This window comes from Acinonyx jubatus, chromosome E3 (genome assembly GCF_027475565.1).
Source record: "Acinonyx jubatus isolate Ajub_Pintada_27869175 chromosome E3, VMU_Ajub_asm_v1.0, whole genome shotgun sequence".
Classification (NCBI taxonomy): Eukaryota; Metazoa; Chordata; class Mammalia; order Carnivora; family Felidae; genus Acinonyx; species Acinonyx jubatus.
The window spans coordinates 2081930-2102206 of NC_069398.1; the positions used below are offsets into that span (position 1 = coordinate 2081930).

At 43.1% G+C, this 20277-nt stretch overlaps 1 protein-coding gene across 45 annotated transcripts in view; it reads left to right on the forward strand.

Moving 5' to 3' along the window:
* RBFOX1 (RNA binding fox-1 homolog 1) overlaps positions 1-20277 on the forward strand; it is a 2045752-nt gene that overhangs the window by 1993664 nt on the left and 31811 nt on the right. For 21 of the 45 annotated variants that reach the window (XM_053213107.1, XM_053213106.1, XM_053213120.1 and 18 more), the window contains 2 exons: positions 5373-5412; positions 16209-16273. In XM_053213107.1, coding sequence (XP_053069082.1) covers positions 5373-5412; positions 16209-16273 — 105 coding nt within the window. Of the gene's footprint in view, positions 1-5372; positions 5413-11352; positions 11396-16208; positions 16274-20277 lie in introns of all 45 variants that reach the window. The other 24 variants (XM_053213105.1, XM_027042970.2, XM_053213100.1 and 21 more) reach the window with 3 other exon arrangements.

A 20277-nucleotide genomic window follows, 5' to 3' on the forward strand; every position in this document is an offset into this window, starting at 1 on the left:
CTAAGCCCCAATGCCTTCCCAAAGGAACCCCCTGAGACTGGCCTAACTGAATTCTTGTTCTTAATTAATTAGCTAATTAACTATTCAGCAGATACTTACCAAGTGCCTACTGTGCACCATGCACATTTGTATGGTATGGGGACACAGTAGGCACTCTAATGGAGCTTCAAAGAATATCTTGAAAATTATTATTCTAAGCCAAACATCCAGCATCTGCTATAGGGCTTTGGTTTTGGTTCTCAGGGTATCTTTGAAGAAGACGTTCTATACTTTTGCAGGAAATTAGCTATGACACGTCTATGTACAACTTCTCAAAGTTACATTGAGAAGTGGTTTGAGGAGACTCTGTGCTACTTTGTATATAGGAAAGATATGGTAATATCCCAGGAGAAAGAAAACTTCTTAAAGCTTGCCAGTGCAAGAATGAAACTTGCACACAGATCCTTGGAACAGTTTCAGGTCAGGTTCCAAAAACACCTCTGACACCAGACCCCGGGACTATGCATATGTGCCTCACTGACTAGAAACCAACCATGGTTTCTGGTTTTAATTTCTAAATGTCTAATCCTGAGACTGTATTGTCTGTTGTTGAGAATGTTTCTCATTTAATAGAAACACTAGGAACTAAAGTCATCATCACCCATCATCAGAATAGTTCCCGGAATTCTCTCTAGCTTTTTGTTTGTGTGTTTGTTTCTGGTGTAAATTCTTGTTCAAATTTCCAGCCACGTTTAAAGTGCAACCTGTAACATTAAAAAAAGGGGGGGGGGCTTCTGAATTGAATGTATATATAGGCAAACCTTAAATCAGGGGTTCTTAAATTTTTCAGGTAGAGGGGAGTGGAATGTCACAGATGCCTTTAATAATCCAGTTAAAAATGTGTTTTCCCTAGGAAAATGTTGGTGTACACCTCCATATATCCATGCACATACACAATTGTATACAAATGCCAGAGAGTTTATGGACCCATCTGACACCTCTTCAAAAACAGCTAGATTTAAACACATTAAAATTTTAATTTATTTTCCAGTTGGAAGGGGCACTAAGGTAGAGCAGTTTTAAATAACCTCTCCTTCAGGAATGCGTTTGTGGTGGCGATTTATTACATTACACAAACAGATTGGATAGTTTGGGCATCCTATACTTTCTTTCCTTTTTTTTTTTTTTTAAGTAAACTAATTTGTTATAGTGCAATCATTCCCTGCTTGCATTCAACCAAATATTTAACTACTGTTATTACCTTTCTAAGAAAATGAGATGTGCATTTGCAATGCTCTTGCAAAAGCATATTGCAGGCCCAAAGTGATTGACAAGGAATACAATTACTTTTGCATGGCTAGACAGACTGCCTTTGCATTAAAATTGGACCACACGGGTTCATTGCATGACAGCAACCCCCTTCTCTTGCAACGGGGCCGTGGCTAATTTATCTATAGCTGCATACTAAATCAACTCCGGCTCTCCTTTCCCTACATGTCTTATATTTTAAGTGCACCTGTTCCATGGGGCTTGAAAAAGTGTTTGGACACATTCCTGGAAACCAGCATGAGAATGTGTAAGAGCTTTCCTTTAGCTGCCTCGTGTTTGGAATAGGGGTGAGGAGGCTGACCCTCGGTGCCATCGCAAATGTAAAGAAAAAGAACACAGGGAGGGCAGTGTTGCATGGAGCAATGAGCCTGTTAGTCCTTGGGCAGCAGCAGCAGCAGCGGCAATCACCTGGTACTTGTTGGAAATTGGAATTCTTAGACCCCCATCCAAATCTATTGAGTCAGAACCTCTGGGCTGGGCATGGGGCCCAGCCATCTGTGTTTGAACAAGCCCTCAGGTGACCCTGCACTTGTGCTGAAGTTGGACCACGGTCTGCCCCAGTAGCTAAAAGCGGGCTGCAAAGCCAGAGCTCCCTGGACTAGAATCCCAGCTCAGTCAACACCTACCCTCTCCAGTGTAGCTTCCTTTATATCTGAGGGTGAGAATAGTATTCTCCAATTCGCAGGGGTAGTATGACGGTTAAATGGGATACTGAGCCCAGGATGCTTAGACCAGGCACTGACCGGTGGCAGTCCTTCTCTAAATGTGAGGACTAGGGTTGTTTATGCCTGTGCTGTCACCAGTAGTAGCTTAGGGGGGAAAACGGCATTTTGGTGAAACTGGGAGCCCATGAATTGGCTTCCTTTCATACCGCCGAAGACAGCCATAACGGTTCCTTGTATTTAGAGGGATCATGAAAATAGATCATTCACCCTTCCATCATTCCCTCCAAAACATGCACGTGTGGCATGGAGGCCTCCCTGTGCGGTGTGGTTTATAACAGCAGCGAGAATTCCTGATGCCGTTTCTCAGTGAAGCCCCACCCCGTCTGCCAGGCCTCTGAATTCTGCAGTCTGTTCCCTTTGCTTGGCCTGCCCTCCCTACCTCTTTACCTGGCTAAGGCTTTGCGATCTCTGAGGCGTTTGCTCAGATCCCCTCACCCCTGTTGCCCAGCCCCACTCCTTCTGTCACACTTTCAGAGCACCACTGTTCCCTCTCAGCACGTACCAGCGCTGCAACTTTACATGTCTGTGCGTTTATGCACATGGCTTTGTGACCCCCCGGCCCCCTCCCTGGAAGCCCCCCAGGGGCAGCTGTAGTGATGGACACACTCTCGCCTGTCTCTGCCTTAGCATGGCCGTTGGAGCAGAGAAAGCATGTCAGTAGCAGAGAAACGGTATTCCTCATGTGGTTTGTTTGAGCTTGTCGAAATGAAGATGCCAGATCCCATTTTGTCTCTGGTTCTCTGTCTCAGAAATGTGGGATGGCAGAATCCCAAAGTAATTTTCCATGCCCCTGGTGGAGGGCACGCACGGCACTGAGTATACCCCATTTAACAAAGGCAAACATCAGCGGCCTGTTCTTCCCTCACTTCCGGGAGTTGGTGCAAACAGACGTGATGCGGAGGCCTGCAACTGGCCGCGAGGCACCAGGACCCAACCTGGTGAAAGAAGGGGCCACTCTCGCAGCCAGGGCCTAGGCTCAGTCATTCCAGGTCCATACCAGCTGTGCATGGGAACACCACCAAAGTGTAGGGCGGGCTTGTCTCTCCATTATCCACAGGGGAGCAGGCACAGACTGGGTCCACCTCTACAAATATGTAGACAGAGGCGTTACTCCCCATATTTCAATAGACATTCACATGTGGTTAAAATATTAATATTTTGTTGACACCCAGATGTCACTCTGTGCTCTGATGTCAAGCCCATTGATCATCACTTTGCTCACAGCACCTCACTGAATCCTCCCTCAAGGGGAGCCCTTACCAGCCTCTTTCCCCATTTTACAGACCAGTATGCGAAGCTCCGATAGTTTGAGTGGGAGTCCAAGGGCTCACCGCCGCTGATTGATGAGGCTGTGACCCGATGCCCGTGTGGTTCCCATCTAACTTGGCTCTTGAATGGTTATCTGCCTTTGGAGGAGGATACTGGGAAGAAAGCCATTCCCAGCACAAACAGTAGCACGTGCAGAGATGCAAGGGCCTAAAAGAATGGGGTGGGAGCAGTAGCTGTTTTTCTGTGGCTACATGGTTCACCTCTGAGGTTCGGGGCCCAGACTCAGTATTTGTTACTCTCCTCCTATCCTCAGATCTGTTTCAAATCCTGTTGACAGAGGCTGGCCCTGCCTTCTGACCCCCAACAGACGCTCTCTTTTCATGTTGGAAATGTTGGAAGCCTAGCTCAGGATGCTGCATACCTCAGTGTCTTGGGTTAGGGTTTACGTGGCCTGATAGGTGCCCTCGTGCGTGCGGCCCCCTCGGATCAAAACGAAACAAGCCGAATGCGATTCCTACCAACCTCCTTAGTGTGTGAAGTCCCTGTCATGTCTTTAAGGATCATGGTACTTGGGGTCTAGCCAGTCAAGTCTGAAAAGCTCTGAGAAGCACTCTCCAGTGCTCTCCAGCACACCAGTGTCACAGCCGTGTGTGTGCGTGTGTGTTTGTGTGTTTTAAGTGCCTCCCTTTGGCTTGATATGCTCGGCTTACATGTGGGTCCACTGCTTCTCCTGAAACCTGCTGGAACCCTTTGGTAATCAAAGTTATGTTTCCGTTAGAATCCTGCTCCATTCGACGGTGGGGCTCGCTGGTCCTTTGCCAGAATCATAAATCATCTCTGAACTCCACGGGGAGATCTCAGGGAAGGTTATTAATAACAGCTACCGTCCTGTGGAAAACACGCATTTGGAAACACATGCTTCTGTAGTCATTGTGTCCTGTGATCCTCCCAAAAGCCTGTGAGGTGTGCAGGCTACATGCGATCCTCATTAAACCCACTGTAATGCTTAGGAATTGTAACTCAGTTTCCCATGATCACATGCTGTAAGCTTCTCTTCCTGGCTTTCTCGCTTGAGGTATACCAAGAAACTTCTGGAGAAATCCAGGATGTTTTCTCCCTCCTGTGAAGTCCCTTGTCTCTGGAATGACTGTATGGATGGGGATAACAGAGCCACTGTGAGGCCAGGCTTATTCAGTCATAATGCCGGGCCTGCTTAGTCTGGATATAATTTATGTAAATGTGCATATAGGAGCATGTATGTGCATACGTGTCTAGGTAAGAGCACACGTACATCCCCAGTTATGCAAACACACACTACTAAACACGTTATCCACTATATACATCCACCTGTGCTCACAAACACACATACACACATGGGCGTGGTATACACATACACACACGTGCATTGACATGTGCATAGTATCACACACACGCATTGACACACATGCATGTGCATAGAGCACATACATATATACAAACATGCATAGTCGTGTATGCACACATACACACATAGTCTCACACACATAAAATCCGAGATATTTTCCTACATTTACCATGAAAGAGTGGCACATGGAATTACCAAATATGATACTAGAGAGTGAAAGAGCACAGAGGAACATTTCTGGAATCATTTGGGTTGTCTGGCTCTCCTCACATCCTTCAGGCACAACCCATACTGGTAATACAACAGTGTGTGTTTTTCTTTCTTTTTCCTTGGGGAAGCTGTGTGGTGTGATTAAATGCAAACTCTGACCCTCCTATCTTTCCAGCCCACTTATAATAACCCAAAATTCTTCTTGCATTTCTTCACCTCCTCCTCAAAGAGTGGGAAGTCTGGTACCCAGCATGCCACCACGTCCCAGTTCCGGGCCAATGCCGAACCCCAGCCTAATTTTCTCAGGCTGATGGACAGCTGTTGTCTCCAACCTCCTTAACCAGTGTGAAAACACTCCTCGGTTCCTGTGTTTTGGATCTTGTGACCAGACTAACTTCGCCAGTGCAGGGGTTGGTGTGTCTGCATGGGGAAATGCACTAATATGGATGTTTTTCTTTGTGTGTGCACCCTTGCAGTGTTGTTTACCAGGATGGATTTTATGGTGCAGACATTTATGTAAGTATTCATTAATGTGCATGCCATCCCTGTTTCCTCCCGGAGTCATTCTGTTTACAAGTTTGCTGCAAGTTTCCTCTTCCTGGTCTGTAGGCAAGCATTGGGCGGCTTATCCGCAGGGCAGAACCCCTCCAGCTCATGACAGCCATCACGGCTGATGAATGGGTAGAATTACCTCCTTGGTTCACTTCAGAATATGTGCAAACACCCCCCTAAAACTGATGGCATTTCTCTCATGTGAGACTAAAGACTCCCCACCCCCAAAAGAATTCTCTGTAAAGTTTTCAGTATGGTCTGTGTGTTTGCAGTATAATATTTACCATAGCAGCTGTCATTACCAGCTGTAGAGGGTTAAAAGATATTTTCATGGCTAATTTTTTGATGGTCTCTGTTTTTAATATTTATTTATTTATTTGGAGGGGGAGGGGGAGAGAGGGAGAGAGAGAGGGAGAGAAAGGGCAGAGAGAGGAGAGAGAGAATCCCATGCTGTCAGCCTGTCAGTGTGGAGCCCGATGTGGGGCTTGATCATGAGCCATGAGATCATGACCTGAGCCAAAACCAAGAATCAGACACTTAACCGACTGAGCCACCCAGGCGCCCCGATTTTTTTGATGTTTTCTTATAAATACACTTAATTGTTCACAGTAATAGCTCTAGAAAAAATCCTCTGCTCCCTCTGGATGATTTTAGCAAGAAACATCTCTAAGAAAATGCATGCCGACTTGACCACTAAACCCTTATTTTCTTCCTTATTCCTCCCATTTCCCCAAAACCATTACCTGACTCAGAATTGTCTGTTAAATTTAGAATTGTTTATTAAATGGTACCACTTTATTAAGCTTTTCACTTTTAGAAAAGAGTGGGATGTTTCTCATGATGGGGACCATAGTTAAACTTACCTAAATGGATCTAAAGGTAGTTATTCTTCACATTATGATATTAGCTGCAATGTTAGGAAAATAACTTGGAATAAACACAATTTAAAATACATGGGCAGGATTGGGGGTGGATTTTTAAAATCATATAGTGTTTTTTTAATTACAAGTGACCTCAAGTAAGTTCACTGGAATCATATCTGTTGGCTTATAGACTAGATAACAAAGACAAATAAAAGCATACTTGTGACCAAATTGATATCATTTACTAGAAAATGGGAAAGACACTAGTTATTTAATTTTCTTCCTTTTGAATTTCAAATAATTACAATTTTGAGACATAGTATTAATCTCCATCAATGATGCATGGAGTTGAGTTCTGCTATCATTGTATCAAGTACATTTATTATAATCATGGGTTAGTTTTTTTCATAATAAAATGAACAAACAACATATACCCAATGAACAACCAATTTCTTTTTTTAATGTAGCTTAATCCATGCCTTCAAATATCCTCTATAAAAAAAATTTAAATTCATACCATTATACATAGAGAAGCAGCTTGGAGCCCACTCACATCCTTAGAAACCCAACAAACCCAACATCAGTCTTCATCCTTCCCCAGTGTAGCCTCTGGATAGAGCATACCTAAGTTTAGGCTTTTTTTTTTTTTTTTTTTTTTAATTTGGGAAATGGGGAGAAGAGAAGGGATGGAAATAACAAAAAACATAATCTACCAAAAAAAAAAAAAAGAAAAGAAAAAAGAAATACAATATCCCCATCAACACCCACCAGTGGGGGAAAAGAACGTGTTAGTAAGCCTAACTGACAACAACAGTATCGTATTAGCTGTCATTTATTGAGTGTCCGCCTCGCCGTGCCTCAGTTTCCTCATTTGCAAAATGACACCAGTTTATTGAATTATTAATTTGTTCTGTCCTATGGATATTTCCAATGGGTGTCTTTCCCTTGTCTCCCAGATGTGTGAAAGGCAGGAAGGAGGAGCCACCTGAAGGCAGGGCATGTAGGTTCCCAGACACTGGGAAAGAACGTGCTAGTAAGAGTAGCAAGCGTGTCTCTGTCTGTTGGCACTGGAGACTACGAATGAGAATCCATGAGAACAAGGTAAAAGGAGGGACCAGAGACACTCAGAAGGGAGCAAATGTGCCAGCTCCCAGACTAAGGCAGCAAGATATAGTCTGTTCAGGGAGGAAATCTACAAAAAAGTCCCTTTGTGCTTTGAGTGCCTTTCGAGGCTTTGTTTCCCATGCATTCATCATATCTGGGCAAAGCCTGCCGGGCCTAGTGCTGCAGCCCCCGCAGGTGGCTGGGTGCCCCCACGTGAAGGGATTATGTGAGGGGACACTGTTTCTTCAACACATCGCTTCCTTGTGTGAGTATTTAGAAAACTCTTTGTCTAGCCAAAAAAAAAAAAAAAAAAAAAATTATCTCCTTTTCCCACTGTTCATATTATATAACAATACGAGTTTTCAAAGGGTAGTTCCAAATAGGCAATCAGGGGACAGAAAAACTTACTGAAATAGGAACTCCGAGCCTTGTTTTACCCAGCACGTGTTTCTGTCCCCTTTCCAAGAGGGTAGCTCAGATCTTGCAGGCCTTCCTGAGTATTCTGCTCTGTGTAAGATGGCAAGTTCAGACTGTTGCTGCCAGGTGGTGCATGTCCGTAGGCACAGTGACAAACTAGACCACCTGTTGCAGCAAAACAATGGCTCGTTGATGGCCTTACATGGATTAAGGAAACCAAGGAATAAGAATATTTCCTGCACTCTTAAAGTCTACGGAGCAGGATTCATTTTGGCTAGAAGTATATGACAGTCTCGAATGTGCTTTTTCAAGCTGCCACCCCTGCCTTCCTTGAGGTAGCAGTATGCCCTGATGGCTAGAAATGTTCCCAGTGCTCCATTTCTTAAAGAAATTATGATTAACACGGTTCATAGAAAAGCATGCGAGGTTCTCTTGTAGGTAAAGGAAGCTTCTGGCTTGCTCCTTCAATCTCATTCAAACAGTGCACAATAAATAGGGTTGAGGCAATCCTGGGAGGTCCTGGGGACATGTGTCAGATACCTGGGTCGCCTCTAATAGGTTTAAACATTCTGTTTCTTCTTAATTTTACTGGGTGGAGTCATAAGCTTCTGGCTTAAGTTACTTCTAAGGACGGTGCAGGCAGGGCCACCCACCAGTTCCTACCCATTGCTGTCCACCCTGACACTTTGGCAGTAGCCCAGCAGCTATCATAACACAGCCAGCAGACCACAGTCTTTTCTCTGCACCTGCTTTCTCCTCCACTTCCCTCTGTCGTGCTCTTTCTATCCCTCCAACCTGATGGGGGAGCCCTTGGACTTTTCTCAGTCCCACCGGAGCACAGAGGATAGAAAACACCCGAAGGACCCCTACAATGGGCAAGCCATTGCCTCCAGTCTAGAATGAGCCACTCCTGCTTCAGCTTTTCAAAGAGGATTGGGGAGAGAAGGAGCAGTGGTCACAAATGCCCTAAAATGGCAGGAACAGTTCGATTTGTTGTGGGGTGCTGTGAGCCAGAAGCTAAGGCCATAGCCTAGGAAGCTCATTTGGGCTGCGGGCACAGGAACAGCATCCTATTCAGGGCCCCAGCCCTGCAGTAGAAGCATGGACTCTGGCCACAGGGCACATGCTCATGCCCAGTGTGGAAGGCCACTCATCAGAGAGGATGTAGCCGGTTTTCAGGTCAGGAAGGATGGCATAAAAGGCCATTACCTGGGTCCCTTCCACCCAAGGACATGCCACACGCACACACACACACACACACACACACACACACAGAGACTTTTATTTCAAAAGATGGGAATTTAGCTTACATAACTAGCATATCAAATCTGTAAGTTCACTGTTATCGCTTAGCACTGCACACTGTTTTTTTTTTTTTTCATGAAAAAGTGAGTCAGGTTAAAGAAATAAGTAAGTTAGTAGAAGTGACCCATGGGATCTTGACAACCTGTTGGAAAGTTGACATAGAAGGGCCAAGTCCCCTGGACCTACAAAGCGATCCATCCTGTTTAGGGGCAAAGCTGTGGATCTCACAAGACCAGAATTGGCCACGGGGCTGACAGTAAGTGTGGCTCAACTGCATTTAGCCAGACATGTGCCTTCACTGGCTCAGGGAGCTATCCGAGGGTATGGCATTTGATCAAATGATAACTATTGAAAATGTTAATAAGGATGTTTATAATAGAGCTGTTTAAGAAGAATGTACTAACTCAGTGGAAAGTAGGGCGAGACTGAGGAGAAATGGGAAAAAGGGAAGAGAAGACAAGTTGGGAGGGCAGAGAGAAAAAAGAGAGAAACACTGATATATGATAGAAATCTTAACCACGCTCCCTTTTTATAAGACGGCCCTAAGCTTTGCAGCAGTCCATGTGGCCATGAGGCTGCCTAGCAGATACGTCTCGAGATGCCACTGCACGCTTACGTTATTCTTAAATTCTGTTACAAGTTCCTAGCTGAAACCATGGCTGAAGACAATTATTTCTGAAATGATGTCATTCTGCCATCCATGGATCTTAAAGAGGTGTCTTAATTTCCCTGATGTAAACACAGAGAGCTGGAATGCAGAGCTTATCCAAATAAAGCCCTAGTCTTTATTCCTGGGACCCTGCCTGCTGTGGAAGCCAGCTGCAGAGTTGGTGGGCATGATGAGGCAGGTCAGTCACCCTGGGGGCAACCACCCACCAAGAAGTTAAGCATTTGCTACAGGAGACAAGAAAGATGCTCAGCCCCTCCTGCCTTTACCTCCTCTCCTCAGCCCTGGAAGGGAGGAATCACAATACCCATTACCTCCACTTCTGTTTTTAGAGGAGGAAACTCCCCCCCCCACCCCCGCCCCCAAAAAGAGATGAAATGATTGGTCCAGAAACATTCATTCACACTGGAGTCTGAGCCCACGTGATTGGGCTTCCCAGCTCTAGGCTCTTCCGTAGAGCGTTGACATGCATAGGTCCACAGGCCTAGATTGACTAAAGAGGAAACTTAAGGAAAGGTTAAGATATATACACACACATACCTTTATGAGGCAGGTCCCTAAATCTCTTACAATATTCTGTCACCTCAGTGTCTTCCCTGGAACTGGACAGTTTCACTTTTTTATTTATTTTATTTGAGAGAGAGACTGCAAGCAGGGGAGGTATGGAGGGAGAGGGAGAGAGAATCTCAAGCACACTCTGTGCCCAGCACAGAGCCTGATGTAGGGTCGATCTCCTGCCCCTGGGATAATGACCCAAGCCTAAAATCAAGAGTTGGACACCCAACCGACTGAGCCACCCAAGCATCCCCCAGTATTTCACTTTAAATTGGAACCACTCACAGGAAAGATTAGGTTCACCCACAAAAAACTCTCACATCCAAAAATCACATCCCACTCTGTCAAAGGGGTTTTATATGTATATAAAATATATATATATAAATATATATATTATATATATAATCAGCTTGTTTAGACACATTCACACATCGTTTTGTTGGTCATGTAGTTTTAAAGTAGCTTTGGTAGCTTCAGTGTGATTCATTAATTCACAAAATTCAGTTGTGCTCTCTGTTATTTGATATTGATTTTAAAAAAAGGATTGATACAGTTAGGTTGCTCTGTACTGTCATCTTAACTGTCTCGATCATTAGGCATCAAAGCTAAATCCTCAGCTATTCCAGAAAATTCTAATCGTGAGATAACAAGAGAAATTTGAAATAGTTCATTTGAACTGTTGCAATATGCTTACAAAGATAAGAAGCCATGAAAGTATCCTTTTCTCTTCTTTAAAAATAAACACAGGTTATAACCCAGATATAATCAGTATGGTTCGATCCCCACCTCCACCTTCTCGATACCTTGGGTTACAGAGATTTGCAAACTAAAACCTGCTTCTTCTTTGGGTTTGATGGGTCAATCACAGATCTTAGGGAAGTAAGAGAAGCAAACTTGTAAATGAATTGCTCTGGAATTTCTGTCTGACTTATGCATTTTCTTTTATTTATTTCATTTTTGCATTGAAAACATTACATTTCTGTTTCCTTATAGAGTAGTGTATCAAGAGCCTGTGTATGGCAATAAATTGCTGCAGGTATGAAATCCCGACTGGTGGAAAAACTCATCACTATGATTGTGGGTTTGCTGTGAAATCCTACTAACAAGACAATTCTGGGGAGGGGAGATGTTCTCTAACGTAGAAGGAGGAAAGACTTAACTGAATTTTCCAGTTTCGATGTGAATGCTTCCAGAATAGAGATGCATATCCTAAGATTTCCCTTGTTTGCTAGATCATGAGTGTATCCAAGTGGAGGTCTGACTTGGCTATAAATTTCCGGACTTCAAATGTATCTACACTCAATTAATATAAGTTCAGTGAAAAGAATTGCAATGTTTCATTGTCATCAGTTGTCTGGATAATTTTGTAGTAGGTTCCTGGAGTCAACTAGAATGGTTAAGAGAAAAATTCATCCAGCATTGAGGGTGTGTACAGCTAACATAACTTTCCCTGCTTTCATTGTAGCTTCTTATAAATTTATTTCACACCTATTGCTGTAGCTTTCAACCCTATTACTCACTGCTGAAGCAACCCCCAAATGAACCAATTTGTAGGAAGAAAAAAGAGCCAACACATCCATTGGAGTGTAGCTGGCCGAGTCTCCCAATATGGTCTATAACCAACATTAAAACTGTCAAATAAAATGAAAGAAGAATGTAAAGCTAAAGATGATCAGTGGGAGTTTTATTACATGGATTTCCCTGTAACATACAATTCTCATTTTTTTTTTGTTCTGTATTAAGTCCATTAAGAAAGTGCATTCTTTTTTTTTTTTTAACCATGAGAATTCATCAAGTTTTAATGAGAAATCTGTATGAAAAAGGGGTACTTGGATCTAGGAGAGAACAAAATAATTTAAATTCCCAAGATCAACTTTTATTTTTACATTTTGAGAAAACTGACTTTCATTGCCACACTTCAAAAACTGCTGAATGTATGATGCAGATAAATTAGGGAGTGATTATTGAAGTGTTTCATTTTGCAAATGTTTTTATAAATGTAGTTTCAGTAAATCACATATTGAGATATATATGTGTATACTGGTATATTTGTGGTTAGCACAAAGTGAGATCCTTGGGTATTCTCAGAAGCTAGGGTGTTTCTGTCTGGGATCAAGCCCACTGCTACTTTATGTGGTGAAACTGAAGGGAAACACACACACACACACACACACACACACACACACACACACACACGAGACAACCCTTTCTACCCTATGTCCCCTGCAGTACACAAACATTTTGCCTCTCTTCCTAAGTCATTCACCATTAGGACATTAGAACATCTTTGTCCAAAAGTATGCTTTAAGGTCACAAATGTGATTTCCTTTGTTGAATGACTCAGATGCACTGAGGGTCTACAGTGCTCAGCAGTATTGTTTTAGGAAGTTCCACACATGGAATAGCCAGTTTCCTCTTAATTAACTTGGCACTTCCCAGACCTATTTGGGAAAGGTTCCTTTTCCTACCCCAGCTAGTATCCCACGAAGCACAGTTTTGAAAACGTTTTTTTGGAGCACCATCAGAGGTCCTTAATCAGTAATGTGCCCAACCTCCAGAGGACGTCTGCTAGCGAAAGAAATGTTTCAGACAACAGCAGTCAGGGTCTTTGTGGCCACGTCTGGTGGTGGCAGCAGAGGTGTGGGGGTGGAGGGTGGAGTGCGGATTCATAATGGCCATTCAAAATTTATATTTTATATAAGGTCTCATTTACAGCTTGTTTAGGAGGATGTTTTATGAGTAGGGAGTACAGAACTATGTTGTGCTTATCATTTGGTTTGGTGGTGGGAAAAATCTCACCGTCACAGATGTGTTTTTGTCCTAAAGTCGGGAAGACTGGTTTCAACATGAACATCCTTTGGTGCCAGCAAATGGAAATGAGCGCTCCTTTTTCAGACGTTAGCACAGAACCTTGGAGGAGCTCTGGCTATGCTCAGCGAGCTGCAAAATATGGAGCAATAAAATTGATTAGAGTCACCTGTTAGCAAGGCAAATTAAAGCAATTTGTATTTTTTGATCATTTTACAGTGTATGCACACCTACACTGAGTTAATACACAACTCTGTTATTCCCCTAATACGGATTTTGTACAGAAGAAAAATAGCAAAGGAAAACAATGCAATAGAGAGATGTGGTGGGATCAAGCCACTTAATCCTTTTCCTTTTTCCATTGAGTACCTATGTGATGGATCTCAGACCTGTACTGCCCAGCACTGAAGCCACCAGCCCCATGTGGCCCTTTGCATGTAAATTCAAATAAACTGAAATTAAACACAGTAAAAATCCAGTTTGCTCCACTAGCCACTTTTCTGGTGTTCGATAGTCACCAAGGACCAGGGACTACTGTCCTGGACGGCACAGATGTAGAGCATTGCCATCATCACCAGCAGGCCTACTGGTCAGGAAGGAGACCACGGCTTAAGGTCAGAGGCTCCACTGACTCCACAGACTTCAACATACTGTGACCTTGACTTTTAAATAGGGAATGCTAGTAAGCAGCTTCCTGAATGACAAAGACGCATGTCAAGGTATTGACCATTTGTACCTGTCTTGCATAAAAACACACACATATTCTCCTTACATGGGCAAGTCATGTGAAAACAGTGGGGTGGATGGCCCTTCCCAAAGCTTCATAGACAAGCACATCGGTTGTGCACAAGGATCCCAATGGCACACACATCCATTTTATGTGCATACAGTGAATACCGACTGGCCGTCAGTGATGCTCATTTTCATCATCTGCTATTTCCACTGCAGCTGTTGTCTCCACTTCTCAAACTTGCTGCCCACTTTCACCAGTGGAAACGATCACAGAAGTTGGGAACACATACAGAGTGCAAACCCAGAGGGTTTCTTGCAAGGAGCTGTTGCTAGAAATCTTTGCTGGGACCAAATTCACAGTCACAAATCATGACTGATTTACACGGCCCTCGATGCAGATACCTTTGCAATGGCTTTTGCTTTTTATTCTGGGAGAAAACACACACACACACACCCACCCACCCACCCACGCACCACTTTGTCTCCATCAAACCTTTCAGCTAGTGGTAGTTAGTGCCTCCTAGCAATCAGAGAGCTATCTTCAGCCCCTCTCTACCTCATTGTTTAATACACACAACTGCACACCTGTGTCTTTCCGGACACATCATGAAAGCCAAGGAGATGGACAAGCAGATAAAAAGAACAACTGTAGAAATCTGGTGACCTAATTTCCCCTCGGCCCATCATTCTCTGTCTTGAGCTTGGTGCTGGTGTGACAACTGCTTTGGTTTTACAACTCTTCAGTACATCTAATGAGTTTCCCTGTTTCCTAATTAGAGAACGTGGTGTTTGGAACACCAGGTGGTGTCTGGATAAGACCTGGTGTTTTTTTTGTAGCTTCCATGTTATTGTTTAAGGGAGACTTCTTTTCTTTTCTTTTTTGTAATACTGGCTCCAAATGATTGGTGACTCTGTCAGGATGTCTTGGATGTGTGTGCCTTCTCCAGGGCTGATCCAAAGAACAAGTTTCTCTAAGGACAGACTAGATTTTTGAATTGCTACATTAGAGGTGGCAGATACATCCTGAAAGTTAGCTGTTGCTAGAAGAGGGTAGAAATAAATTATTGAGACTACTTTGTCTACATTCTGAAAGATGGTTTTTGTAGCATTGATCTCCTTGTCCTACAACTCAGCTGTCTCCTATACGTGGAGCTAAATGTAACAGACCCCCCGCTCCCGATTTTGTTGTTAGGTCCCCTCTGACACATGAGTGACTTTGCTGTTCACTGTCCTCTAACACATCAGTCTGTTCAGAGCTGCCACTTTATGGAGAGGGTGAGAACTGTTTTCCCAGAGGATTATGGGACTGTGAATTCTAATTAGAACCCTAGTGGTCCCAATGTTACCGGTCGAGACTGGATCCTGTTTGTTAATTGTGCTGAGATCATTCGACAGTGGTTGATGTATTGCTGTGGTCTGCTAAGCAAGCTCAGTTATTTTCACAGTTTGATAATCAATGCTCCACTGAACACAATTCCTTTCGAATATGACCATTTGCTTGTCCTCTGCTTAATTGAACAATTGCATTTGCTGGTACATGCAACTAAATGTTAATTATTTTTTTCAGGTTTTTTTCTTAATGATTTTATTTACAAATTGGAAAGCTTTATCATATTTTCCACACCAAACAAATTCCCTATCTGAACCAGTGTTATATCTTTAGCAGAAAAGACAGAATTTTTAAGAAGTGCTCACCATTCCATTTTTTAAAATAATTATGCAACACTTAGAAAGCTACACACAGTCTTCTTTAATTGCCTCAGTGGTTCAACAGCTACATATGCAAGAGATTACTAATAAACTTTCAATCAAAGCATTATTTTTTTTATAAATACAAATGCAACACAGGAGGGCATTAGCTCAGCCTACATTGGATTTTCAAGGAAGTAATCAAGGAGTGTTTGAATGAAGCCTAAGTTAGTAGCTAATAAGTAAAGGGAAAGCATAATCATTTTTGAAACTCTGGAAAGTTCAGCAAAGTATAAAGAGTGTTTAAAGAATCCCCCGTAATCCTCCCCACCCCAAGACGATCACCATTAACCATGTAGGTACATCTCTTTAGAAGGGTATGTGGGTTCTTCCTCTGGGATATGCTCACAATCGCTAACCTTTAACATCCAGCTGGGGTTGGTATCCAAGCCCCTGTCTCTCCAGTGTGTTTTGTTCTTCGCTCTGGTACTAAGCTTTCATTAACCTCCACGTTGGACTGGTGGATGTGGGTAACTGCTGTTCTGGTGTGGTCTCCCAGTTGGGCGCCCCTGTGTTGGGCTCCTGTGCATTCCTAAGTCCGATTTCTCCTTGCGTTTTAGGGTGGTTACGCTGCATACCGCTACGCCCAGCCTACCCCTGCCACTGCCGCTGCCTACAGTGACAGGTAAGAGTCTCCCTTCTTCTGCTTGACAACTACCTGGAAATGAACTTAGCTGGCGGGAGACGAGATTCTCGTCTGATTTTGGTGCAAATGCATGACTTCTGGGGAGGCAACGCCCAAAAAGTCAGGTCCCACCGTGAAGGGAAACGGCGCCATGTAGAGGGACGATGAACAGTCAAGCCTAGACCATCCTAAACTCTTGCCCTCTCTGCTTGAAACACAGAATTGCTATGTCTGGTCCGAGTAGAGTTGCCTTCCAGATCTCTCCATTCCTGTAATAGCACACCTTGCATGCACACACATACAGTCCCTGTACAGTCTTTCCACAGTCTTCTGCGTAACAAGCAGCCACGGTTTCATCTAACTCGTAGGAAGAACCCCAAGAAGACGATCCTACAGGTTTCCCTCAATTTCGAGCACCTGGTGCCCCCCCCTTTTTTTACATCGTTTTACACCCAGTAAAGCATTCCCTCCACTGCATGTTTTAAATCTAGAACAAAGGAATGGGGGAGATGTATCTGGCATTCCTAAGATGATTCACTCTTTTTGGCAGTCCCAGTGTCCGATCCTACTAAGATAAACCAACATTTATTCGTAACGTGCACCACATGTTAAGACTGGCAGTGGAAGGGACCGAGTGGGTTTAAGAAATGCAGAAGTCAGAATGGATGGTGGGGGTGGGGGGTGGAGGGGAGCTTGATGACCCATTACCCAGGCTTAACAGATAACTGGGTTTCTGAAATGGCAAGCCACAGCTATTCCTGTGTAGGTGCCTTGAAAAAAAAAAAACAAAGCGTGCGTTTCCATATTGAATGCAACTCGTTGGCTCTGTTTTCTGAGGACATAAACGTGAATGTTCAGAAGCTCTGCATGCACAAATGTGATCGAGGGTGCTTATTTTTGGTAATGACTCTTTTTTAAAAATATGTCTCATGAATAAAACAGTAATGGTAACAATTTGCATGTGTGGCTGAGGCATGCTGGGTCAGACAGGTAAGCAGGCAATGTACTTGACCCCTGAATGGGAAGTGTCGGCAGCCTCTGGTTCTCCTTCCTCCCTGGCCTGTTGTGACTTAGTTCCTCTCTTGGTTTGCTGTGGTGTGCTTTTTCTGCGGCCCCATTCCATTTCTCACGAGATGTGTTGTGAGCTCGATGTAGCTGCAGATTTCTTCCAAGGTAGAAGAAAGCAAAATCAACTCCTGGACCCCAAAAGCTGCACTTTGAAATCCCCATGCCTACACTTGTAATAAATGGCTCTTTGGCAAGAAAGGAGGGAGATCGCTATCTGGTTGTGTGCAGGTTTCATTACTACTTTCTTATAAACAGCCATAACGAGTTCCCAAGGCCGGAGGGAGCCTCTAAAGAAATCCACACAACATCAAGATACAGTTCTAAATGCATAAATTATCCAGTTACCCAGTAATCTTTCACTAAGATGCAAAATACGTTTTACGTACGTTACTATCTTCAATCCACTTTGACACCGGATTAGGAAACTAGAGAGGGTCAATAAAGCTAATAAAATGATGTTAATCTTGAAATCCTCGAACTCATTCTACAAATGAAAAGTCTTAATGCTATTAAATTCTGCACACTGAAGATTCACAAAGTATCAATTGTGATGTGGTTCATCTCCAACCCTTAATTATTTTTGTGAAAATATCTCTAGATGCTAAATTCTCAAACACCCACTTTGTATATAATTATAATCATAGTAACTTTAGTCTGCTGTATAATTATAAGAATCTTACACGGATTTATTTCTCTGGATTTTTATCTTGCTTCTCAGTATAAGTGCATCTTCCCCCAGGTTGGAAAAAAGGTTAATTACAAAGATATACTTTAAATTGCCTTCTTCAATAAGACCAACCTAGACACTTTTTGAAAAATAAACAATATTTAATACTGTTCTTAGATAGAATTACTTGAGAATCTGGCCATCTCTATTGGCATTCATTTGAAAATTAATTTAAAATGATGTTGCATTGGGGGTCACCCTGTGCAAATATGTGTATAAAATCTGTTATTTTTAATATTACTGATATTTCTCATTGGCAACGTGTCCTACCGAAAATTGCCCTCATTCTTGGATTGGTAAATCTTGAGTAGCCCTACAATTCCCACTTGAGAGGAATCGTTTCAGTGGAAGAAACCAAGTAAATATACTCTTGTCCATGTAATTGGCCTCATGCTGTTCATATACATTGGGTCTTCTTGGTTGCTGTAGAAATTGATCGCTAGCCCTATTTAACTTTATTGCAAGCAAGACAGTTGCCACAGACGGGATTATTGCATTGAGGTAAATGCAGGAATAGGTAAATTGCCAGAAAACAATCTTTAAAATGATATTTCTGGTTCGATTTGCAAAATGTATTTATGACATGATGGTACTTCCTTATATTTTCAGTAAGCAGGTAAAGAGAAGGAAGACCCTTCCCTTTGATAGAAGACACACGTTTGGGGAAAATATGAAATTGTCAGAATAGGTTTTGAATCCAGATGGAAGATGCCAAGTTTCTAGAATTTATCTCAGGGCAGTTGTGTAATAATTTATTTTTACACGATCACAGTGCAGTATCAGCCATGATAGATTTCTCAGTTCCTCTCGTCTGGAAGACAGGCAGGATGACAAAGAGTAAAACTTCTTAACCCAAAGAAACTCCTTCAGGATAGGAAGCAAAATCAGTAAGAATTGAGAGCATTTTGGTGATGCTCACTGGCTGTCAACTAAGTGAAGAGAAGCCGCAACGAACTTTACTTGTAATCATGAGATTTGCTCCTCAGGCATGTGGAAAGCGAAAGAGGTTTGATGTCCCCCGTTGGTAGAATTTTGCCTTTTATCAGCACAAACTAAGCCCTCGTCAAATTAAAGATTCAGGGACCTTTGGAAAATGTTGAACCCCAGTAACCTCAGGACTGTCCAGAAGGTCCTTGATGGGTCCCTTGCAACTCCCTGCCCCATCATCTTCTTGGTTACATGATCACATGCTGATTATCTGGGAGCACCCTGAGAGTTTCTGACTGCTGACCTCCAGAATGAAGACCATCTGGTGTGGGCAGAGATTTCCCCAAAAGAAACAGACCTGCCTGGAGTAGGTAATTGTATAGTCTCACTGACGAATTTAATGGGAATAGGCAAACGTATTTCCTTGGCATTTAGAAAACCTTTGGTAAGCACTTGCCTTCACCAAACCTTCCTTTTTAATCTCACTTTGATTTAGGGAAAGCCAACTGTCCAAACTCTCAAAGGGGATTGTTTTCTGAGCTTGAACCAATCAAAGCATGGCAGTGGGGCCGACGGTCATCTGGTCATTGCATGCCACTTGGTGTTGCTGATGTGTCCGTGATGCGTTCTGGATTTGACAGGTCCACCATCACATTAGCTCGATGAATGGCTTGCTTGAATTAAGCCTGGGGGTAGGCTTCTCTTTATGGATTGGCTCTTGGTTTCTTTGTGTTTTATGACTTGGTTGTTGATGCATCTGTGAGCAGCCAAACCAGAAAGTGGGGCGGGAGGGGATATTCCCTATTCAGGGACTTGTGCCACAAATATTTGGGGATGTATGTATGATGTGTCTATAGCTTTGATGAAAATGTTCTCTCTCCAGAAAGGCAGACATTTGTCATTGCTTGTCCTGCTTGCTAAACATTCTAACATCTCCTAACAACCAGTGCATGAGAACGTCCCCCACATTAGTGCAGAAGGGAACTAAGGGTCTGATCAGCCAGAGAAGAAAGTAATGCAGAGTGGTTCGCTCAGAGATTTCATAACGATCCCGTTGCACTGATAGTTACCAAGGGCCATTTCTTCTTTCACGTAAGACATGTGTTTCCTTTGAGGATCCCCCAAAGTCAGCCACTTTGGACACAACAGTTATAGCCCCAGCCGCACAGGTGCCCCTAGCCTGGGCAATAGAGACAACATGCAACAAGGTTTTGTTTCTTGTATTTTCTACTTTTTTTGTTCATTTGTTTTTTGAGACCTTAAAGTTTCATTGAAAACATTT